Genomic DNA, 25,236 nt, shown 5'->3' on the forward strand with positions numbered 1-25,236 from the left:
TGCTCTGTGAAGAAGAGCTTTCAGTCTTTCCCCTCTGGGTATGATGTGGGCTTTACAGATCTCAGTGTGAAGATGCCAGTTCACACAAATAGGACACGTGGAAGAGTATATATACATGAAAGGGGTCTTTTGATTTTTTGCATTTTTTGAGTTATAGATGTCAAAAATCACATAGCAATCTGTTGTCTTTTGATAAAAGTTTTAAAAATCTGTCAGCTCCTGGCTCAGTTGGATTTCCCTTTCTTATTTTTCCCAAAATAAGAAGCTGGAAACACCTGATTTGTACAGGGTTTTGTGACCCAGTTTCATAGCCACTGCCAGGCTGGACACATGTCAGGAAGACCAGGAATCTCCTCCTGGGCAGAGTGAAAGGGCAGCCCTGGAAGGGGAGGCAGGAGCCCAAGGGAAGATGCCTCATCCACTCATGCCATCTAAGGGCTCTGGCTCATTTCCATGCACCGCGGGGATACGCATGCCTACCTGGAGGCCCCTGGGGTAAGCCATTGCTCCCTTTGGACACAGCATCACTCTCACTGGCTGCAGGCTCTGCCCTTTCGTCACACATTGGTACATTGGCTCCCATCATCCTCAGCTCCGAACTGCAATCCTCCAGCTGCAGACTCACAAACACCTCAGTCAGCAAGGCTGGTGAAGCCCTGAGGTCTGTCGGCCCCATGCCCCACCCAGCCCTTTCTGTGTTTCATGGGTGTCATAGCCTCATGCCTTCTCCTGGGGCACATCCTACTCCCTGCTTGCTTCAAATGGCACTGTAACAGACCTTACTTGCCTGCCCAGAGCTGCTCTCCCCTGTTCCCTGCCTCACTGTGCCTCTCAGTTTGAAACAAGGGCAACCTTTGTGCCCCTGTGATCAAAGTCCTCATCTTGTCTAGCTCCTTATTCTTCAGCTCAGAGGTCCCACCTGGGCAGTGGCTCCCAGCCCCTGGAGTTGCTCCACACTTCCCAGGTCCATCTATGTCCCACTAACACCATCCCTCTCTGGGACCAGATTCTCATGTGCCCCACCATATGCCCAGCAGATGCACAGCAGATGCAAGGGGCTCTTTCAATGTATGCAGTGGCATGTAGATAGTGCTTAGTAAGGAGACTATGAGAGGGTGACTAAAAAAGGCAAAGTGTGGGCCCCTAGGTATCCCTGTGTGAGCAGAACTCACAGGGGAGGTGGCACCCTAGCTGGATCTCAGAGTTTTCTCTCTTCCTTTAGAATATGTACACAGAGCTTTCCAGCTGAGTGCTCAGTGTTTTACACCAGGCAGCAAATTGAATCCTAACACCCATCAGATGAGCCAGAGAGATATGCTTACAAGTGAGGAAAGCAAGCCCACATGGAGTTAGCAGGGGCTCTCCAGGGGGAAAGCAGGGCCTGCAGGTGCCTGTGTCTGGGCATCTGCCCTCCTTTTCTGCACCTCTAACTTCCTCAAAAGCTTCTCCTGGGAAGTCTAGACACCAGCAGGTCACAGGAACACTAGTGCAGCCTCAGTGTCCTGGCCCCTGGTACCCCTACATCCGCCCTGTCCACATTTACTCTCCCTACTTCCATGTCCCCCAAACTTCTCCCCCATGTCTGATCCCCATGTCCACTGTCCCATGTTGACTCTCTCCACTTCGCCTCCCCCCATATCTACTGCCCCACGTCCAGGTCCTCATATCCGCTTCCCCCACATCCACTGCCACCGCGTCCACACCCCTCACACCCACTCCTACCACATCTACTGCTCCATGTATACTCTCCCGTGTCATTCTCCCCACATCTGAGCTCCTGTCTCTGTCCTTTGCTCCTCAGGCTCCCCCTAGCCAGTCTCTCTTCCTCCTCCTCACATATCCCACCTCTTCCCTTTTCTGCTGAATGACAATTGCCTCAGCCCTCCACCCATCACCAGTTGCCCTAAATGGGACAGAGGAGGCCTGGCGCTCCCTCACCCACCATGTAGCTAAGAAGTGGGGGGAGGAGCCAGCCAGGTGCCCCAGAGAGGGGCCAGCTCCTAGAGGCCCTTTTGGAGGTCTTTGGCTGCAATCAGTCTGACTGGATTGGGGGCAAGGCTGCCCTGATCATGTCAGAGGTCACCCAGGCCCCATGGTCAGGCCCACTGGGTGCCTGGCCCCCATGGGAGTGGCCTTGTGAAACAGAGCTTAACACCACCAGGCCAGCGGAGGGGAGGGCCCAGCTTTGTGTGTGCATGTGTGTGGCATGCATGAGGGTGTGTGGGTGCATGTGCAGGGTGTGTGAGGACCTCAGGGAAAGAGTGTGTGGTCACAGCTTCTGCTTGCGGCACACACATGCACACACACTCTCTCTGATACCTGCCTGGCCTGGGGCTGGACCTGCATGATGTGCTGGCAGAGAAGGTGAGGTTGAGTGACAGAAGTGAGCCCTAGCTCAGGACAAGTGCCCCCTCCTGCTTCATAGGCACCTGGACTGTTTAACTTGCATCGTGGGACAGAAGGCATTTGAAGAATTTTTGAGTGCATGGAGGCTGGCGTAGGATTGCTAGTTATCTGCCCACCCCCTGCCCCAGGCAGTGTTCTGGGCACTGGAGGGCCGGCTTCCCCAGAGCTGACCAACACAAGGGGAGGAACTGGCCAGCCCTTGACCCTGAGGCAAAGGGATGGGGAGGCTGCAGGGCAGGGAAGGCAGGTCTCTGAGCTCAGAGCCTCAGCAGACACTGTGAAGGAGGGCCAGCTGGGCTATGTCCCGAGCACATTGGCATGTGGCCAGCCTAGGGTGCAAGTGAGAAGGCTCTCTCCTTCAGCTCTTTGTGAAGCTGGCAAGTGGGGCACTTCACCTGAGAGTTGAAGGGGCCATGAGGGGCAAGTCATCCACGGTGGAGGCGGCCCCAGCTGCATCTTCCCATGACCCCAGCGCTAGGCTGCGTTTACTCATGCTCTCTGTGCCCTTGGTGTGGGCAGGGCCAGGAGCCTGTCACTTCAGAGTACTAATGGGTTCCCCAGGGCCCCTGAGCCCCTTAGGCACGCTGCAGGGGCAGAGCGGAATCAATCAAGTATTCAGCAGGTGTGAACCCAGTCCCCCAATCTCCCCTGTGCTCCCTGGGGGCTGGGCTGGGGAGGAGCAGGAAGGGGACAACACAGCCTGTCCCCTCCCTGGCAGAGCCCTTTGCCTGTCCAAGCTCCAAGAGGTGGTCCGCCACCTACCTGGGAGGGCTGGGTGCAGGCATGAGATGGGCTCAGGGCTCAGGAGGGGCCCCAAGAGGAGGCTCTTGAGGGGATCAGCGTCCCCAATCTAGGTTGTGACCTCTGACCCTAATCGGAAAGTGTTTCAATGCTCCACGGTGGGGGCACCTTCGTATATCATTAACTCTACCCAGTGGGAGGGGGTGAAGGCGCCAGAGAAACCCTAGGACACCCCACAGGGCCCGGATCAGAGCACAATGTGCCCGCCAGGACGACAAGATTAAGTACAGAGAGAAGTGAAAATGCTGCTGTATTCACACGCCCGAGGGCCATGTTCGGCGTGTGAACAGTGCTCCCCACACATACCTCCCGGTTGCTATGACCAGCTTGCTATGGCCTAATCGCCAACAAGGGGGAAATTCATATAAAATATCACTGGCCATTGTGGGCCTAAGGCAGCATGACAGTGGCTCACAAAGCCAAATTCATTAGCCCCAGCAGGTAATCAGAGGACACTGGCTGTGCCGCTGGCGGGGCCATGTCAGGGGCCTTGGCCACAGTGGGGCGCCAGCTGCATTCCACTCTCAGGTGGCTCCTGGATGCAGGATTACCAGATGCCATTGTGACTCTCCCCCACCACCACAGCCCACCTAACTCTGGGACCAGGGAAGGTAGACGTTGTGAAGGCAGAGGCACGGTCCGGCCCTCATCCTGCAGGGCCGCAGTCTTGGGACATTAATTGGGGGAGAGGCCCCAACCCACTGAAAGCTCTAGGAGTGCCCTGGGTTCCTCACCTGACAGGTGGATAGGGCTCTGTAAGGCCCCAAGCCACCTGGGGAAGTTGGGGGACCCAGGGAGGGAGGCTGAAGGTGCAGCCTTGTTGGAGGCACTCCAGTTCTTTCTGTGAGCCCCCCATAATGTTCTACAGACAGGCAGGGACAAAGTGACCCACGGGGAGACTCCCATGGAGGCCCCCATGGAGGCTCAAAGGTCAGCACTGCCCAGAGGAGAGATGGAACCCGGGAGCCCTTTGAGGGGAGGGGTGCTGCACCCAGTGAAGGAGGAGGTCAGCCGAGAAGACATTCTGACCAGAAGGTCCTGCAGCTCTTAGGGAGGTCACACCACACCCTGCCTTTGACTGAGTTCCTGCCTGGCCACCAGGTGACAATAGTCAGACCCCTGAGTCCCAGAAGTCAGTGACCAAGGGCCTGGCTTCACATACAGACTAGGCCAGAGACACACAGCCCACTGGGGAAAGCCCGGGCGGGGGATGTGTCAGAGACCCCGTGGGAGCTCCTCTCTCCCATACGCCTGCTGGGTCTTGCCACGGTCCAGTGTGGGGGCTTACCAACCTGAGGCCCTGGTGGAGCCTGGGGGCTCATCCCAGGGGCCCTCTTCCTCCCCAGGGATTAGCACCCGACAGCTGGGGGTGCATGGGAATCAGCTGGGATCTTTTACAAATACAGATGTCTCCAAGGCGATGGCCCCAGGCCCAGGGCAGGTAGAGCAGGCCCGTAGTGATGTGGGGCTTGGCAACCCTGTCCCTGCAGAGCTTCCTGAGAAGGCCACCTGGTGGGCCCCACAGACAGGATGACCCAGGAGCTACAGCCTATTTCTCAGAGATCACGTCTGAGCCACAGTTCTCTTCCAGGAACCTCTACTGCCTGCAGTCACCTTTGTCTCTCAAAAGGGCCACTCCAGTGTCTCCTAGGGGCCATTGGCTCATCTCTAACCTGTCCCCTTTGTCCAGCATTAGCACCCTACAACCTTCATCTCCCAGGAGAGGACAGGTGGGTGTCCCTTATCTACCATGGCAGTGGGGCATGGGCCCTGCAGGGTAGCTGGGTCCCCCCTCCAAGGCTGCAGCCATGAAAACAGCCTGGTGGAGTCTCTGGACCCCTTGCTGGGGTGTGCAGAAGCCTCTCCCAGAAACTTCTATCTGGGCTCTGTTCTCCCTCTCTGCAGCCTGGGGCCAGTAGCTGACCTGCCCCAAGCCCCACATTACTGGGGCCAAGTAGAGTGCCCTCTCCCTGTCTGGGCTGGTTCCCTCATCAGTGGTAAAGGATTCATGGGGCGGGGAAGGGTGGCCTCTAGGTGTGCTTTCTTATCAGTGTGACCGAACCAGCCTCCTGGTGACCCCCCCCCAGGGAAGGCCAGCTTGGGGACAGAATTGGTGGCCTTCTTGTCCACTTAGCATACAGCTGATGCTCAATAAATAGTGGCCAACTGATGAGCTTTGTGGCAAAATGTGAAAGACAAGGTCCTGGAAAGGATGTTTTGAGAACTTTCTTCAACATATGGGACTTTAGAAATGGAGCTTTTTTGATGTTAAAATTCCCTTTCCAAAATTCTGGTAGTCATTTTTGTAGGTAGTCATTTTTTTCCCTCTCATGGAAAAGTGACAATGCCTGGCAGTCCTCTTTCAGTCCCCAAGGGATCCCTGGTGCTTGACAAGCCACAGGAAAAAGGGAATTGCTAAGATTCCTTTAGTTCTAAGTTCTGGGAGGCAAAGTGGCCACCTCAGCCCAGCCCAGAGGCAGCACCTGGCCCCCCACACCCAGGCTTGCCCTGGCCATGCCCAGGATGGGCCTCACAGGGCTGCTCTTCCTGCCCTCCTCCGGATGCCCAGCTCTTGCCACACAGGACTCCCTCATCTGCCCTGCACTCTCCCCGTCCATCATCTATCTATCATCTGTCCATCCATCCACCCACCCATCTACCGTCCTTCCATCCCCCATTTAGCCATTCAGCCAGCCACTCCAGGCCTGTCCCAAAGTTCATGTTGCCAAGCCTACTGTGTGTCCTTATTGCCCTGACTCTCTCCCTCATGATCGTAAGCTCCCAAAGGCAGGTGATCCTGCACAGCCCAAAGCAAAGAACCTGTCTTGCAGCAGCAGAGCTAACTATTAAAGAGATGAAAGGATTCCTCAGATTCATCCTCCCCCAGCCCAGTGCAAAGATTCTCTGCACCTGAGAGTGGGCTGGCCATCCAGCTTCCACCTAGTTACCACTGGGACGGGTAACTCTTCAACTCTCAAAAGCCTGGGTTGGAAACTATCATGTGGAGCAGCAATCATCTTTCTTTCAGATTTCTTTCTTTAGCTGTTGAGAATGGTCACCTTGCATCTAACTCAACTCATGTTCCTAGATTCAAGTTTAGTTTATGGCTCATTACAGACTCTCAGCTCTTGGATGCTTAAAAGGATTAATGGGCAGACAGAAGATGGATAGATGGTAGATAGATGGACAGAGGGTGGATGGATGAGAGAAGGATGGACGGGAGATGGGTAGAAGGAAGGATCATTGCACAGACTCAGTAAATAATTGTTAATCGGATGATGTTAAGTTGGGAAGAGGCTTTCCTGGTGGAAGATGCTTGCCTCACAGAATGACTTGGTCACCCGATTCCCTCTCTCATTTTCCTAGCCTGGCCATAGTATGGGAATAAGAGTGCTAGGCCTGAAGGGAGCAGGCCTGAGACAGCTCAAGCAGCTTATTCAGGCTCTGTCCCAGAGATGCGGCCAACTGTCAGCACTGGTTCTTAGCCACCCTCCTTCCAACAGCCTCTGTCTCCTCCTCTCTTGACTTTGCACATCCGATTGGGAAGAAAGCCTTTTGTAGGGGAAGAGGGTGCATTCCCAGGGCATGATAGCCCCCATCATTGTGCAAACAGAAGCAGGAGCCTCTGCAGAAGCTGCTGTCTGTGGATAGGAACTTTGCTGTGAGCAGGGCAACCACTGGGCTCCAGACCCTCCCCACCCCTGACCTCAGGGGAGCCCTGTCCCCCTCCTCTGTAAACTCAGGCCATTCTGGCCAGTGGGTTGTGACCTTCCTGTTCAAACCACTGTGGAAATCTGATCAAAGCAATGAGTCCTCTTCCCAGAAACCATGTGAGGTTTCAGACATGCTCTGTCATTCCTCCTCACAGTTTCTAGAAGGCTGTGAGCCCCCAGAAGCCTGCAGGTCACCCTGGCTTAAAGCCGCCCAGGCATTCTGGGGTCTTCCTTCCATGGGGCCTCAGGGTACATTTAAATTTTTTCTCTGGAAATAATTGTCAACATACAGAAACTGCAGCAGTGAGTCCAGACCCACTCCCAGGCTTCTCCCAGTTGCATCCATCAAAACTGAGTTCCATCACTATTACAGTCTGGATACAGAACTCCAGACCGTATCCAGTTTTTACCCATTTTTCCACCAATACTCCTTTTCTGTCCAGGATCTTATGCTGGCCCTTATCCTTTGTGGCCTTAAGACTGGAAGGAACCTGCTCAGGTCTCTGGGTTTCCTGATGACTGGATAAAGATTGTGCATCTTTGGCAAGAATGCCTTGAAGGCAAGAGGGCGTCCTCAGAGCACCCTCGGGACAGTGCCTGGGGCACTGTGTCTGTCCCATGGCTGGCGGTGGCCACATTGGTCCCTCTGGGAGGCAGGCCTGCCTGGTTTCTCCAGTGCAGTCACCATTGTAAACCATATGACATTTTTCTGAAACAGGAAGCAGAGGCTTCTTTCCTCCACAAGAGAGCTGAACCTCAGGACATCCTCAGCCACCAGGACTCTATCCAAGGAGCAGCCTCTCCTCACCTGGCAGAAGGGGAAATTGAGGCCCATGGGGTTGGGGGAGATATGTGAAGGATTGCACAGCCAGCTGGTGACACTGCTGGGCAAGAATTAGTTCTTTTTCCTCCAAGTTCAAAGGGAAGCCTTCACGGTCCCCTACCCCCACCCCACACACCCTTTCCTTCAAGTGTGTCTGGCAGCCCTGAGCTGTTTGCCTGAGGTTGATAAGCAGGGATCTCCAAGCCCTTGTTGAAGGCTGTGGGGCAAGGCCCCTGTTTGCTCTCCCCTTATCTCCAGAGGCAAGAGTGGAGGGGAGGGGCTGGCACAGGGGGAAGAGGCAGAAACAGAGTGAGGGTCCCATGTAGAAGCCTACCCTGAGCCCCCGGACTGGAAGGCAAGCTTTCCTTGGGCTGGGGGAGAGCATTCAGGCCTTGGAGACCCTGGAGAAGGGCAACCAGGGCCCTTAGCCAGCTTAGAGTGAGAGAGTGGAAGTCCCAGGAGGACTTCCAGGAGGAAGAGTCCCAGGAGAAAGGCCCAGGGCCCAAGAACTGGTCCTGGATCCTGAGCAGCCTGGGAGGTGGACCAGGAGAGCTGGCCCCGAGGAGTCTGCAGGACATCCCAACAGCAGCCCCTCACCCAGGCTGCACTGGTGGTGGAGGAGGCCTCAGGGCTGGTCCTGGAGAATCAAAGACAAGGATGGGAGTTCTACAGAGGGTGGAGACAGGAGGGAAAGTGGTCAGTGTTCACACACATTGGCATTTACTCACGCAGACGCCCTGGGCCAGCAGAAGGCAGGGGCTTCATGTGTCTTGGGAAACAGTGGCCTAGATGGTATTTGAGAAAGGGTTTTCGATGAGGGGAGCTTTCCTGGATCTGTTCAAGAATAAGCTGAGTGGGGAGGGTCAGAGAGCCAGGCCTCACAGGGTGGGCCTGGCCAGATGGGCCAAGACTCCACCGGACTCCCTGCTCTAGCCCAGGGCTCCTGTCCTCTTCTCAGACCAGGTCCTTGCTCCTCAACAACCATCTGTGTGATCTCCCGGTGCTCTTGATTGCAAACAAAAGGTGAACAGGACTTGGTCCCTGCCTCAGCAGGGCTGAGGACTTCCAGATCAAGCAGATGAAAGAGGGAGCTCCCACTGTGCCTGGGAGCCTGAAGGGCCAAAGTAGGTCCTACCCAGACCTCATGGCCACAGGACCCTGTCCTGTGCCCCACAGTGGGGAGGGGGCACAGCAGGTGCTACATGAGCATTGGAACAGCTGGAAAAATCCTGAGGGAGGGACAGTAGCTGAGTGTGGCTGGAGACCAGGTAGCAGCCAACAGGACTGGGAGGACAATAAGCAGGCTGGAGTCAGCCTGTGGTCAGTCAATCAAGGACAATGTTGAGAACTTGAGAAGGGACCATGCAGAACAAAATGGGCACTGGACAAAGCACTGTTCTAGCAGCCTGTGTGTGTGTGCTTACGTATGTACGTGTGCGTGTGTCTGGGAGTATGCAAGAGAGTATTTCTATAGGTGTGTGTCTGTACATGTTTGTGTCTGTGTGCCCACCTACATGTACATGGTTGTGCATGTGTGCCCTTGTATGTCAGTGTGTACATGTGTGGGTGTGTACATGTGTGTTGTATATGTGGCTGTGTGGCTGTATGTGAGAGTGAATGTATGTATCTGTGTGTGAGACAGTGTCTATGGTTGTGTGTATCTTTATGTTCATGTATGTGTGCATTTGTATGTCTGTGTGTACATATATAAAGTGTCTATGAGTGTGTGTCTGTGTGCACACATTTGTGCACTTGTATGTGTCTATATGTGTGCCTGTGTGTGAGAGAATATCTATGGGTATATGTGCCTGTGTTTTGCATGTTTGTGTCTCTCTTTGTGTCCATGTGCCTGTGTGTACAGCGAACACATGTGGATTGGGGAGGAAGCTGGAGGCTGGGGTGCAGGTCCCCACCAGGAGCTCCTTCTGGTCCTGAAAGATGTTGAGGGCTGGACTCCTTGGGAAGGGCTGGGTGGACAGGATGGGCCCAGGCCCCTGAGGCAGCTTGCAGTTCAGGATGGCCCCAAACTAGCATGGGAGGCCTTCCGGGATTTACAGTGAGGTGTGTGGCCCAGAGCTTTCCGAAAGCAGGGAGAGTCCAGGCCTGCTCTGGTCAGAGCCCAGGGAGAACAAGGGTGCCCAGGGCCTTCACAGGGCTGTCAGAAAGTGTTGGCACCTCTACAGAAAGTCACCAGAAGCCAGTATGTGTGCAGGGCCAGTGGGAAGCCAGTGGGGAGGGTGCTTCCTCCAACACATCCCTAGTGTGTGTGTTCTCAGTAGCTGAGGAAATGTGCATTTTTGGTAACAAGTGTGTGTGGCTGTGTGGGTGGGCGAGTCTGAGTGTATGCACACATGGGCCTGGGGCACATTAGCTCTTGGCTGCCAACCTGGATGCCCAGAACCTCTGCTTGCTCCCCAGGGTGGAGCCCACGTACCCATATCCCTCCCAGAGCAGAAGCCTCATGGGCAATGAGGTGGAGTGTGGAGACAGCAGAACCCCTCCCCCATGACTCTCCCATGGCCAAAAGGGCCCAGCAGGGCCTAAGCCTGCCTTGGAATCCTCTGCCTAGGAGGAGCTTGGGGGACACTGGTGCCCCCCACTCACTGGTGCCCTGGTCAGTCCTTTTCTCACATCATCTCTTCTGCTCTCTTCTCCCTCCTGCCAACTCAGGGCCTGAAGGGAGAGAGGAGCCAGCACCAATAAAGGTGGCGTGCAGGGCCCCACATAGGCAGCAGAGACACCTAAGGCACATCAGCCATCAGAGCCAAGCCAAGGGTCAGTCTGGGCCTGCTGGGCTCCCAAGCCCTGAGAGGTTTTTCACTAGGTTTTTAAAGTCTTGCTAGTCACAGGTAAGCTAAGCCCTGGGGGGCCATCTGGCTCCCTGCTGTTTGTTTCTCCAGCAGGGCTTGGCAAACAGCAGGTGCTCCCTATGCAAGCTTGTGGAATGGTGAGGAGGGAGTTCCATCAGTTCCCCTGGGGACCCAGAGCAGCCCCACCCCCTCCTCCTGAGCCCAGAGCCCATCTAAATGTTAGCACATACCCAGGAGGTGAAAGTTCTGCTGAGGGATGCCAGGCTGCCCCCTACATGCCCTGTGCTTCGCTCTGGTCCTGCCAGCCCAGCAGAATACCCCTGCACCCTGCGTCCCCTCTGTCTGCTTCCTACCTGTCCTTCAGGACTAGCTGCTCAAGGCTTCTGTCTACCAAGGTCAGGCTAGGCCTCCCCTACCCAAAAAGATGGGAGGGGACTCCCTGGACTCCTGCACACACCTCTCTCTGATCCTGTTGCCTCACCTGATTATTCTTCCCAAGCTCCAGCCCTCCCCCACTGCCCTTCTGCTGAACAAATGTCAGTTCCTCTGACTCAGTTTCCCCATGTGTGGAAGTAAGAGGCTGCTTCCACACATGAGGCCCCTGCAACTCCAGTACCAACCCTTGGCATCCCTAGGCCCGAGCATGTGGAACCAGCACAGAGTAAGGCAAACACTAGGAGCTTGTGGTCCTTTCAGTGCCTGGATCCTGGAGTGCAGCAGAAGGGGAAGATGTGCAGGCAGAACAGCAACACAGACAGAAGCTATAGGCAGGTTATCAGGCTGCTGGAAGCTCAAGCACAAAGTCCAGGCAGGGTGAGGGGAGGGGCTGCACCCCAGTGTGTTGAACCCCTGGGCATCAGGGTGGCCTTAGGCATGATTACTCTGAGAAGCATCATGCTCTTTTTCCAATTACTGCTAAACAGAATTCCATTTATGGAAATGCCACAAATTTTAATGAAGATATAATTGATATATGTACACATTATATTAGTTTCATGTCACAACATAATGATTTGATATGTCCATATATTGTGAAATGATCACCACAGTAAGTAAAGGAACATCTATCACTTCACATACTTGCTAATTTTTGTGTGATAATAACACTTAAGATTACTCTCAGAAACTTCCAGATGTACAACACAGCAGCATTAGGTATAGCCACCACCCTGTACATTACATCCCAGGGCTTAACTTATCTTATGCTGCAGTTTTTGGGGGTTTTTTTAATATATTTTATTGATTATGCTATTACAGTTGTCCCATTCCCCCCTTCGCTCCCCTCTACCCTGCACACCCCCTCCCACCCACATTCTCCTCCTTTAGTTCATGTCCATGTGTCATACATATAAGTTCTTTAGCTTCTTCATTTCCCATACTATTCTTACCTTCCCCGTCTATTTTCTACTTACCATCTATACTACTTATTCTCTGCACCTTTTCCCTCTCTTTCCTCCTCCCACTCCCCTATTGCTAACCCTCCATGTAATCTCCATTTCTGTGGTTCTGTTCCTGTTGTAGTTGATTGCTTCATTTGTTTTTGTTTTAGGTGTGGTTGTTAAAAATTGTGAGTTTGCTGTCATTTTACTATACATGTTTTTTATCTTCTTTTTCCTAGATAAATCTCTTTTACATTTAACACTTATATAATATAAGGGCTTGGTGATGATGAACTCCTTTAACTTGACCTTATCTGAGAAGCACTCTGTCTGCCCTTCCATTCTAAATGAAAGTTTTGCTGGATAGAGCAATCTTGGATGTAGGTCCTTGTCTTTCCTGACTTGGAATACTTCTTTCCAGCCCCTTCTTGCCTGTAAGGTCTCTTTTGAGAAATCTGCTGACAGTCTGATGGGAACTCCTTTGTAGGTGACTGTCCCCTTAGCTCTTGCTGCTTCTAGGATTCTCTCCTTCATTTTAAACTTGGCTAATGTAATTATGATGTGCCTTGCTGTGTTTCTTCTTGGGTCCAACTGCTTTGGGACTCTCTGAGCTTCCTGGACTTCCTGGAAGCCTATTTCCTTTGACAGATTGGGGAAGGTCTCCTTTGTTATTTGTTCAAATAAGTTTTCTACTTGTTGCTCTTCCTCTTCTCCTTCTGGTACCCCTGTAATTCAGATGTCGGAATGTTTAAAGTTGTCCTGGAGATTCCTAAGCCTCTCCTCATTTTTTTGAATTCCTGTTTCTTTCTTCTTTTCTGTTTGGTTGTTTCTTTCTTCCTTCTGGTCCACTCCATTGATTGGAGTCTCAGTTTCCTTCTCATCACTATTGGTTCCCTGTACATTTTCCTTTATTTTACTTAGTGTAGCCTTCACTTTTTCATCTAATTTGCAACCAAATTCAACCAATTCTGTGAGCATCCTGATCACCAGTGCTTTGAACTGTGCATCTGATAGGATGGCTATCTCCTCGTTGCTTAGTTATATTTGTTCTGAAGCTTTGAGCTATTCTTCCATTTGGGCCTTTTATTTTGTCTTGACACGCCTATTTTGTAGTGAGGGGTAGAGCCTTAGGTCCGGGCAACCCAGTTGCTGGGTTGTGACGCTGTATGTGGGGCAGGGCTCAGAGAGGGAACAATGGCACTTGCTCTGTTCTCTGTTGGATTTCAGTCCCTTCCACTGCTTCCCCCAATCAAACTGGGCCTTTCTGGTGCTGATTCCTGTGTGGGTAGGCTTGTATGCATTCTAGGACCCTGTGGATCTTTCAAACAACCTCTCCTGTGAGTCTGGGAGTCTCTCCTGGCACCTCAACCCCCCAAGGTATTTTCAATTGGTGTTTTGAGGCTTTATTTCCTTGCGCTGGAGCCCTGGGTTGTGTGGTCTGTCTTGCTCCCCAGTTTCGCCTAGTTTATCTGCGCCTGGTCTGCCAGTTGCCTTGCATGCCACACCCCTCCACAGTTCACTGCCTTGCTGGGTGTGCCAGCTGCCACCCTGCGTCTGGGGTCTGCCAGCCACTGCTTTTTTGCCATGACCCCTCTCGGCCCAACTACCTGACTCTGCCCCTCCCACTGGTCTGGATGAATGTGTCTACTTTCACTCCTTGGTTATCAGACTTTGGTACAGTCAATTTTCTGTCAGTACTGGTTGGTTTTTTTGTTTGTTTCTAAATTTTTGTTGTCCCTCTTTTGGTTGTTCAAGGAGGCACAGTGTGTCTACCTATGCCTTTATCTTGGCTGGAAGTCTTATGCCACAGTTTTTTATCCTTTCACCTGTTGATAGACATTTGGGAGCTTCCAGTTGCGGCTGTTACAAATAAAGTGGCCCTGACATTTGCTTCCTGGACTTTGCGTCAATGTGGGCTTCCTTCAGGGTAAACACCTGGAAGGTGATGACTGGTCAGACAGGTATGGGTATTTTTTTAGAAGCTGCCAAACCTCTTCCCAAGAGGCACCTCCAGCCAGCAGTGCTCAGGGTTCTTGCTAGCATTCCCTGTGATCCTTGATTCTAATAACACCATCCCTGGGCTTTTCCCCACACGAGTGCTGTGCAGTATCTCTTCTTGGGTTCCTTGACTCTCAGTGGACTTTCATTGGGGAAGCTCTCCCTCTTCCTTGGATCCTCTGGGGACATGCACCCCTTGCCCCTAAGCCCTGCTCCACCGCTATGTCCTGCCCACCGCATGCCTCTCTCTGCAGCCACCCGCGAGTCTGCCTTCGTGCACGCCATTGCTGCAGCTGGTGTGGCCTTCGCTGTGACACGCTCATGTGCTGAGGGCTCCGCTGCCATCTGTGGATGCAGCAGCCGTCACCTGGGCTCACCTGGCCATGGCTGGAAGTGGGGCGGCTGCAGCGAGGACATCGAGTTTGGAGGGATGGTATCCCGAGAGTTCGCAGATGCTCGGGAGAACAGGCCTGATGCCCGCTCTGCCATGAACCGCCACAACAATGAGGCAGGACGCCAAGTAAGTCCATGACCCTGAGTGTCCTAGGCATGCACCTGGGGGCTCTCTGATGACTGCCCTGGGCATCGTGAGGCACTGGAGGCCCTCTGACCACTGCACTGTATATCCTGGGTTATTGGGGGTTCTCAGACCACTTTCCTGTACATCATGGAGTATTGGGGAGCCTCTGACCACTGCCCTCTGTGCCCTGAGGGTGTGCCAGGGGGCCCTCTGAGCACACCCCTATGGGTCTCCAGGAAATAGAATTTTCCTAAGCAGGGTGTGTGCCCTGGTTCCTTGAGGCTATGGAAGGGCTGTCTCCAGTGGCCAGGCTGGGGTTCTGCTCACCTCCCACCCAGGGCTGTCTGAAACACAGCACTGTCCACCTGCTCCACAAATGTCTAGGGAAATCCCACAGAATGGCAGGTCCACCTCCAGAGTTCAGGTCACAAGGAGGGAGAGGTAGGATAAATATCTGCCTTGCAGAAGCTCCTACACAGCCAGAGAGACAGCCAGGTGGCTATAGCACAATGTGGGAAGCTCTGTAATGAGGAGATGCACACACACAAGGCAACCGGGCACAGCAGAGGGTCCAGACCCAGGCTGGAGTCTCAAAAAAAGGCTTCTGCTGCCAAGGGTGGTGAGTGGAGAAATGCAGAATAATGGCAGTCATCTAGGAGGCCAGGAGAGCCTCTCAGCAGCCCAGAGGTGAGACTGCATGTGAATTAGTTTGGGTAGAATATGGAGAGCGGAAGGAGGAAAGAGAATTTAGGGGACAGAGAGGCTGGTGGAACCAGCTTTGAGGGTTTTGTGACCTTCTGGAGCAGAAGGTCAGTGGGAAGCTGAAAGAAGACTGCTGATAGCATGTGACCATGTAGGGATCTAGAGGTGTCCAAAAGATTTAGCGGCATACAGAGGGCACTGGCTGTGCCCAGTGGAACCAGGGGATTGCAGAGGGCTAAGGAGTGAACAGGGACATTAAACTTCTAACCACAGGGACCAGGTGAGTCAGACTTATCTTCCTGCTGGAGAAAAGTACACATGCAGCCTGGAATGTAAAAAGCACCTTGTTAAAAGTAAAGAATGCTCACCTATATACAGTCACCTGATTGATCACAGGGAAGACAGTGTGGTGCAGAGAAAATGGGCTTTTCAATAAATGGTGCTCGGTCAATCAAATCACAGTATGGAAAAAATTACCTTGGCCCATACTTCACACCATATAGCAAATCAGTTACAAACCCAGATGGGAATGGTAAAACAGACAAACAAATGCTTAAAAGAAAACATAGGAGACATCTTCAGGGTAGGCAAATATTTATTAAATAGGCCAAAGAAAAATAATGTGGACTTCAGAATGTCTACTCATTAAAAATACCACCATGAAACTGAAAACACAACCCACACAGGAGGAAATTATATCTCCAAAAATATATGAAAGCTATAATATAAAAAGAACTCTACAAACTAATTTTTCAAAAGACAGATAACCCAATAGAAAAGTTGGCCAAAAAAATAGAAAGCTACTCCACAAAATATAGAAGTGGCAAAAAATATATGGAAAGGTGCTCAATATCATTAGCCATCAGTAAAATTCTGTCAGAGCCAGTGCCTTGAAAAGGGGGAGGAAGACCACTAGAAGGGAACAGGATGGAAGTTTCTGAGGAGCTGGTGATTTGTGAAATTTTGTCATGTTTTAGCTTGTGACATATATACATTTTTGTATATTACACTTTCATAAAATGATTTTAAGTGTCAAATAACTAACTATAGAGTGAGGGATAATTAAGCGAAAATCCAAAAGACAAGACTCTGAGCCTAGTACCTAGGGTAGCTTTTGTCTAAGGGTCATTTGCTGATGTGAAAGGAAGTACATACACTGAGCTGCACTTCCATGGTCTCCCAGAACTAAGAGCCCCACCATAGTGGTATCTCTGGGAAATCACTGCTCCATTTAGGGCCCTAGGGAGTAAACCAGAAGCAGACAAGTTCTTGTACATATGTTCAGGCTTAAAAAAAAAATCTCAGGGCATTAGAATGAATTAAGGTCATCCCAAATGCTGATATACTCATGCACCTGGAAAAAGCGCACAAATCCTCTTTGGAGGATGGTAACTTGAACTAGGCTGAAAATAGTTTTTTTTCTACAGATAATTTTTCAACCACAATGTCCAACACATAAGCAAAGATAACCTGTCACATGAGCTGATGACATAATGAATGAGTGGTAATAAGAAAAAAGCAACAGAAGCAGGACTCCAAATACTAGAATACTTAAACATAGATTATCAGGAAAAAAATATGCTTACTTACATTTGTAAAGCTGAAACGCAAGGTTGAACCTTTTGGCAGGGAATTGGAAACTATAAGAAGTAATGTAATCAACTGGGAAAAAGTCACATAGAAATTGTAGAAACTGAAGAATGAATGGGGACTTCCAGTTCACAAGTGTTTCCTTCCTTCTGCACTCTCCCAGACACCCACAAAAACAACAGTGAATGAATTTTAACATGAATAAACAGATTCGAGAACATAGAAACAGAAGAAGTGACAGTGGCAACAAAATTCTGAAAGCTAAAAAGCAGATAGACTTCTATCTGATTTTGAGACAACAAAGTAAGTACTCAATGTCTTAGTAGACTAAAGAAAGCTGCGTCTGAAGTCAGTAGATGAGAAATCTGAGAAACAACCCAGGAATTACTAGCATGAGGTGTCTTGAGAAGCAGAGATAAATATGGGGCTGAAAACAAAAAGGTGGGTTGAAAGTCTATTTTTTTAAGTTTTATTTATTTATTTTTAGAGAAAGGGAAAGGCAGAAAGAGAGGGAGAGAAACATCAATGTGTGGTTTCCCCTCACACACCCCCTACTGGGGACCTGGCCTGCAACACAGGCATGTGCCCTGACTGTGAATCGAACCAGCAACCCTTCCGTTCGCAGGCTGACATTCAATCCACTAAACCACACCAGCCAGGGGGAAAGTCTATCTTAAAAGTCTCTTTTAACCCATCAGCTCTTTGGTCCAATTCCTTGCACCCAGGCAACACCTCTCCTTTACCAGAAATCTGCAGGCTTAATTTCTAAAAAAAGGTAAAGTAGGGGGTGTGTGGACTGTTAGAACCCCAAGCACAGCTAAGAGTGAGGCCACCCAAGTGAAAACAATCTATCTATGTACGCATTTTCTCTTCCTAATCACCTAACGCAGCAGGGAAGCTTGATCACCCTCTGGGCAGGAAAATGGAAGGTTTTGCCTTAGAAATCAGATGAACTCAGGAAAAGAGACTAAACTTCTCCAATGAAACAATGCAGCCAGGTCACCCCAAGGCAAGGGCCCAAGTTGGCAAGTCCCTCCTGGGCACAGGAACTTCCAGCAAGATTTTTAGTGCCCCGCTTTTAAATATAAAAGCCCACAACCAAGGACTACCAGACACCCGAGGAAGCCTGCAGCAACCATAAAGGTAAAAACCAAAACAAAGAAACAAGATCCAAACTTATGGGAAAGAGATGTTGTAAAGATGTTGAAAATTTGAGACTTCTGCCAAGATGGAGGCATAGGTGGAGACGCCGTGCTTTCTCCCACAACCAAGTTGAGAGACAACAAAATATTAGCAACAGAAAACACAGCCAGAACACAGAAAATTGAACTTTTCAAAAGTCTGTTAACAACGAATGCTTTAGCCTGACCGGTAAGAGGGGTGAAACCAGCAGCTGGTGGAGCGAGGTTGCACAGGAAAACTCAGTCAGACGGACTCAGGAGCGCGGATCCCAGGCGTGGGGTTGCAAAGGGCAGACCCAGTGAGTGACCCGCGGATCTGGCGAGGGCACAGGGTGGCTCATTGACTGTAGTGGCTCATTTCTGAGAAGATAGATCGGCAATGGAGTGGGCAGTGAGACAGGACCCAGCGGGCCCCAGAGGCAGGAGGGAGCAGAGAGGGCCGCCAATTCCCCACTCTGACCCCACCCCCACATACAGCATCACAACCCAGTGACCTCACCCTGGTGGCCCTGCCCCACTCCTAAGGCTCTGCTCCTCATACTTAACGGGTGTGAACAGACCAAAAATGGCTCAAGAAGATTTCAAAGCCCCAGAGCCCATAACTCTGAGCGACGAAGAAATAGCAAAACTTTCAGATGCACAGTTCAAAACACTGGTGATCAGGATGCTCACAGAACTGGTTGATTTTAGTCACAAATTAGAGGAACATATGAAGGCTAAACTAATTGAAATGAAGGGAATTGCACAGAAAACCAATAGTGATGAAAAGGAAACTGGGTCTCAAATCAATGGAGTGGACCAGAAAGAAGGAAAAAATGACCAAACAGGAAAACATGAAGAAACAAAAATTCAAAAAAATGAGGAGAGACTTAGGAACCTCCAGGACATCTTTAAATGCTCCAACATCCAAATTATAGGGGTGCCAGAAGGGGGAAAGGAACAGCCACCAGTGGAAAACTTCTTTGAACAAATAATAAAGGAGAATTTCCCCAATCTGGCAAAGGAAATAGACTTCCAGGAAATCCAGGAAGCTCAGAGAGTACCAAAGAAGTTGCACCCAAGAAGAAACACACCAAGGCACATCATCATTACATTAGCCAAGATTCAAATAAAGGAGAGAATCCTAGAAGCAGCAAGAGCTAAGGGGACAGTCACCTACAAAGGAGTCCCCATCAGACTGTCAGCTGATTTCTCAAAAGAGACATTACAGGCAAGAAGAGGCTGGAAAGAGGTATTCCAAGTCATGAAATCCAAAGACCTACAACCAACATTGCTCTATCCAGCAAAACTTTCATTTAGAATGGAAGGGCAGATAAAGTGCTTCTCAGATAAGATCAAATTCAAGGAGTTCATCATCACCAAGCCCTTATTATATGAAATGTTAAAGGGACTTACCTAAGAAAAAGAAGATAAAAAAGATGAACAGTGAAAGGACAGCAAACTCACAGTTATTAACAACCACACCTAAAACAAAAGCAAACTAAGAGGACAGCTAGATCAGGAGCAGAACCATAGAAATGAAGATCACATGGAGGGTTAGCAGCAGGGGAGTGGGAGGAGGAGAAGGGGGAAGAAGGTACAGAAAATAAGTAGCATAGGTGGTAGGTAAAAAATAGATAGGGGGAGGGCAAGAATAGCATGGGAAATATAGAATCTAAAGGACTTGAGACACATGGTCATAAACTAAAAAGGGGAATGGTGGGGGTAGGGGTGCAGGGTGGAGGGGAATGAAGGGGGAATAGAACAACTATAATGGCATAATCAATAAAATAAAATTTTTTTTAAAAAAGAGATGAAAATTTCAAAAACTATCACTATCCCCAGAGAAATAAGAGACACACTGTACCCATGAAAGTGGAACAGGATGATAATTTAAGAAAACATTTGGAAAAAGGAAAAGGAGCTCTTAGAAATTAAAAATAAGACAGCAGAAACAGAACTCTGAGCAGAAAGGTTGGAAGATAGTTGGAACACTTTTCTACAAAGCAGAGGAATAAGACAAAGAGACAGAAAGTAGGAAAGAATAGAAAATATGGAGGCTCTGTCCAAGAGAGACAGTGGTGAACACGAAGAGGAGGAAATTGGCACAGAAATAAGGCAGGAAAATTCAGGACCAGAGATCACAGGTTGCAGACCACACAGGCCCAGGAAGTGACTGGCACAAGAAAGGGAGCGACATGTCAGCCGATGGCACAGACACAGGCTCCAAGCTGTGTGGGAGAAGGCAGGGCTTGCGCGAAATATCAGGAGTCAAAATGGCATCAGAGTTTCTGAGAACAGTGTGAATGCTGGAATAAAATGGGCAATGTTTCAGAATTCTGTGGGGAGAAGTTTTTTAGCCAAGAATTTTATGCCCAGCTAAACCATTTTTTTCAAGTATAGCAGAAGTAGCAAAGATTTGTTTCCAAGCATAAAATTCATAAAATTTACCAGACGACCTCTCAAAAACATGTCTCCCAGAATGAAATCTGGTGTTTCCAAAAAGATACCTGGTGTTCGAATGTCTTGAAGAAGATATTTAGACAATTAAGGGAGAGGTTGAGACTGAATCCTTCATACATATTCTTAAAAACCAACAACAAAACATCTTGTAGGAAAGGAAAAGTAATCATAACATATTACATGGCTCCACTGAAATGACATTTAACAGTCCCAATCCCATCAGCACTAAGTATCGATCTAGCTGGAAGTATGCTCTGGTTCTTAGGGCAGGGAGAGGTTGGGCATGTGTGTCACTGTAATGGGGTGGTGAGAGGTCCAGACACAATGCTGAACTCCAGATTTGTGAGAGGCACAAGGCACTGCAGTGGGGGTGTGGGAGGTATCAGAAAAGTGCAGTGTGAGAGCAGGCACAGAACTCCTGTTGTTCCTAACAGACATTAGAAAATATTGGGCTCTTTAAAGTAGATATGTATATATCTTTGATAAAGTCAAAGTAAAACAAGAGACTAAGGAGGTAGAGGTGGGAAGCAGCTGCTCCTGCTTGGAAATTCTTGGCCGCAAAAGAGAAGAGGACAGAGATTAGACAGAAGTGGACTGGTGTGTGGGGCAACTAACAGACACCCTGCAGGAAAGGGCCAGTATGAGAGGCAAGAGTTGAAACAGCAGGGAGAGGGGGTGGAGTGGGTGGGGCCGGGGTCTGGATGCAGAGCCCACCTGAAGCCTTAGCCTAGCACCATCCAAAAGGAATGCACTGGAAACTGCATGTGTGTAATAAATTTTCCATTAGCCACATTTTGAAAGAAAACAGCTGACATCCATTTAATACTAAATTCTATTTAACCCACTGTACCCAACATGTGATTTCAATAATGCAATCAATGTTAAAATCATGTATGAGATATTTTATACCCTCTTCATGTATGAAGTCTGGGGACTTACAGCAACCCTGTGTGTGGTCCGCACTCACAGAGCTTCTCAGTGTGGACCAGCCACACATCTCAGGGGCTCCTGGTGGTGGTGCCCACTATAGTGGACGAGGCGACCTTAGGTCTGATTAGGTCACCCACGCCCACCCCTTCTGCCTAAGACAGAAGGGAAGAGAACCTGGGGTTCTTTGCTTCTCATGGGGAGAAACACACACCCCTCAGCCAGGCCCTACCCTCTGTACACATTCAGGCCCCCAAGGTCCCCACAGCTTTGTCCCCAGCACTGCCTCACTCCTCTTCCCACTCCCATACAGTCCGAGAACCCAGTCCTGGGTCCTGAAGTTACCCAAGGCAAGCCATCCCATCACCCACGCTCAGGTAGCCTCCAGCCTTGCTACCAGTCCACATATACCTGTGGGCTGCAGTCTTGGGTTCTACAGGTCTGAAGTAACCTGTAGGCCTTCCTCCTTCCAGCCTGCACTGACATCAGAACGTTACAGCCTGGCTGCCTTCACTCTGTCATAGATGCTAAAGAATTAGACCCAGCCTACCAGCCTAGAGCAGGGAGGCTCCAGGCCCTGCCCCCTCCCGGAGCTTCGGATTGGCCGGGAGAGGCGCACGGAGGGGACTGGCACTTCGGGCCCATGGAGAAGGCACCTGCTCTGCCTGGGAGCCCCAAGTGCTTTATGGAGCAGGCAGATGGGCTGGGTTTGCCCGGTGCACCGGGGGGCGGGGGCGGCAGTTCAGGGGCCAGGTCCTGGGAGAAGACGCACCGGAGTGTGCACTGCCCTGACGCCCCCGCCCGCGCGTCCACAGGCCATCGCCAGTCACATGCATCTCAAGTGTAAGTGCCACGGGCTGTCAGGGAGCTGCGAGGTAAAGACCTGCTGGTGGTCGCAGCCCGACTTCCGCTCCATCGGCGACTTCCTCAAGGACAAGTATGACAGCGCCTCGGAGATGGTGGTGGAGAAACACCGAGAGTCGCGCGGCTGGGTGGAGACGCTGCGGCCTCGCTACACCTACTTCAAGGTGCCCACGGAGCGTGACCTGGTCTACTACGAGGCGTCGCCCAACTTCTGCGAGCCCAATCCTGAGACCGGCTCCTTCGGCACCCACGACCGCACCTGCAACGTGAGCTCACCAGGCATCGACGGCTGCGACCTGCTGTGCTGCGGCCGCGGGCACAATGCGCGCGCCGAGCAGCGCCTGGAGAAGTGCCTCTGCGTCTTCCACTGGTGCTGTTACGTTAGCTGCCAGGAGTGCGCGCGCATCTACGACGTGCACACCTGCAAGTAGCTTCACGCCACGCTCGGGCGTAGTCCGCCTGGGTAGAGCAGGGAGGAGCCTGCAGAGTGGTGGCAGGGGATCCTCCCAGAGATCCTCCCAGGATGGGGCGGAGCTCCGGGGGTGAGGCTTTTGAATGGGGGCGGGTCCCCTCTAGGGGCCCGGCTCCCCAGCAGGGGATTCGGCCCCGCCACGACCTTCCAGGCAGCTCACCTGTAAAGATTCCATCCACCCCACCTTCTCTGTGTAGAGCAGCTCTCCTGGCAGACCAGCGTCCGAGACTCCCGTCCCCCACCCCTTCCTCTGAAGTCTGGGGACCAGGGCCGTCCAAGTCTGGCACTCTAGAAAGGTTCTGGCGCTGGGAGGGCTGTGGCACACCTTCCTCAGCCTGGCCTCTGCCAGTGCTCCTGGCCAAGAATCCTACGGAGAAAGCCCTCAACTTGCAGAGCCCCAAGAACCAGCTTGGCCTGGGAGAAAGAGGGTTCTGGAGGCGGAGGGGAGCAGGAGGCTGGACCCTGAAACCTGGCTCTGCCCTGGCTGTCATGAATGGGACATCAGACACCCAGGGGCTCTTCCCAGTGCCTGTCTCTGCTGTCGCCCACGCCCCCACCAGGCCCACTGTTGGCCTGGTCAGCTGTTGCCTCTGTTTTTAGGCTGACAGAACACCCCACTCAGGGGCCCTCCCTTCCTCTGGGGTCTCTCACCAATACTCCCTCCGGTCTACAGCAGAGGAGGGCAGCCTGCCGTCCCAGCACTGCCCGGCCTTCCTCTTGTCCTCAGCATCTCCCCCACCTTCCTCATCCACAGCCCAGACACCAAGACCGCCCAGCCTGCTGGACTGCACTGCCCCAGCTCCATCATGCTGCCTTGGAGACTCATTTGGGGTGGGGTGGGGTGGGGTTGTCTGAAATGTTTTGTTAGGAACAGCCACACCTGTGCTGCTGCAGAGGACCCACAGCCCCTAGAGGGTGGTCTCCCCTCCCAGCCCTGGTGGTTTAAACTGATCTCCAGGTCCTCCTGCTGCAGCGATGGTGTGCCAGACTTGCCACGCTGGCCACTGTCCCAGAGCACCCGGCTGGCAGCTCAGCTCCCCTCACCTTCTGATTCATCTACCCAACCCGGGAAGGACAGGCCTTGGACCCCTCAGCCAACGCCCACGCCAGACCTCTCCTCACTCAGACTCTGCCACTGTGAAATGTTCCCTAGTCCCCAGGGACCCACCATCCAGGCTGGGGGAGGAGACCAGCCAGACAGGGATGACCTGCATGCCTCCGAGGACAAGACCTTCCCCTGCCTTGAATTTTGTGTTTTTGGTTTTAATTTTATTTCCAATGCTGCTATATCTACCATACACTGGAGCTAGACAAACAGATGTGTTGTTATTTTTTTTCCTTTTCTTTCTGTGAAAGAAATTATTTTAGCCATAGCTGTGAGTTCCAAACAATGGGGAAGTAAAAGACAAAAAACAAAAAGCAGAAACAACCAAACGCTGTGGATTGTTCTGGATTTCTGGTAGTGGGTTGGGAAGGATATGGAGGTTGGCTCATTGGGGACCTCTGGGGCAGGGGACACCCATGGGCCAGGGGAGGAGGTGGTCGGCATGCACCTCAGAGACTCCTGGGGCCTAAGAGGTGGCTTCCAGAGGCCAGAAATCCAAGAGAAGGAGGAGGAACCGACATGCCAAGGAAAGGAGGACCTGGCCACTGGTGCTGAGGTCTGGGGCGAGGGAACTGGGCCTGAGCAGAAGGCTGGGGGTGGGGGAAGCAGGGTGCAGGGAGGAGGAGGAAGCCTGCCTGCTACAGGGGTGGTGCAATGCAGTGAGCAGGTGGGAGGCCCCACAAAAGTCAGTGGAGCAGTGGGACATCCACCAAGTCACACGAGAGCCACTTCCCCAAATGTCCATGACGGTCAGCTGACATTTCGGTGCTGGCTCTGTGTTTGAGGACATGGCCCCTGTGTGGGGTATCCCAAGGCTACACCTTTGCTTCTTCAAGCTGGGTGCAGGGTCCCCGCACCTCTCTCTGCCTTTCTGAGATCCCCACCTCTTGAGCCCTGCCCTAGTCTCCAGCCAAACTCAAAAGGGAGGGAGGAAGTTGAGGAGAGAGCATGGACAGGCTGGGACAGGTGGAAGGTGAGGACCATAAAGGGGAAGCTGAGGGCAGAGGCCCAACCCCCATCCTCTCAGAGCTCAGGCCCTATGCAGGCCATTTTCTGGAAGGAAGGAGGTAGGGGGCAGGAGGAGGCCTCACAAGGAACCCCCTGCCAGCTGAGGGTGGACGGAGGGAGCCCAGTATAGCCACTGGTGGGGTGAGGAGGGAGGAATAGTCTGTATGGCTTTGGGGGGCAGAGCCTGCCCATGCCATTCACCACTACTCCAGCTTTTTCTAAGAGCAGCCCCCAGTGCCCCCAGATCTTGGTGTAGGCTGGCTTCTGCTCTGGGCTCATGTACCCCACTGACCCTCTCAGTCCTTTAGCCCTCAGTCCTTTAGCCCCCCCACTGCCCTTGGGCACAGACTCCAACCTGGCCCCTATCTAGGAGGCCACACCTGCCCCAGGTCAGCTCCATGCCCAACACACACACTTGGCCAGAGCCCACATGAGCCCAACACTCCTGCCACTGGAACATCAGGGCCACCAAAGGCCCACAAAATAAAGGCCACC

The 25,236-nt window shown here is 51.7% G+C and overlaps 1 protein-coding gene across 1 annotated transcript in view; it reads left to right on the forward strand.

Annotated features, from left to right (window-relative positions):
• WNT3A (Wnt family member 3A) overlaps positions 1 to 22,587 on the forward strand; it is a 43,369-nt gene extending 20,782 nt beyond the window's left edge. The window contains exons 3-4 of the mRNA XM_037140473.2: positions 14,185 to 14,450; positions 22,108 to 22,587. Of these exons, the coding sequence (XP_036996368.1) occupies positions 14,185 to 14,450; positions 22,108 to 22,587 (746 nt within the window). The remainder of the gene's footprint in view (positions 1 to 14,184; positions 14,451 to 22,107) is intronic.
• The last annotated feature ends 2,649 nt before the right edge of the window (positions 22,588 to 25,236 follow it).

The sequence above is a fragment of the Artibeus jamaicensis genome, unplaced genomic scaffold (assembly GCF_021234435.1).
Source record: "Artibeus jamaicensis isolate MK-2021 breed Jamaican fruit bat unplaced genomic scaffold, CSHL_Jam_final scaffold_3272, whole genome shotgun sequence".
NCBI classification, from domain to species: Eukaryota; Metazoa; Chordata; class Mammalia; order Chiroptera; family Phyllostomidae; genus Artibeus; species Artibeus jamaicensis.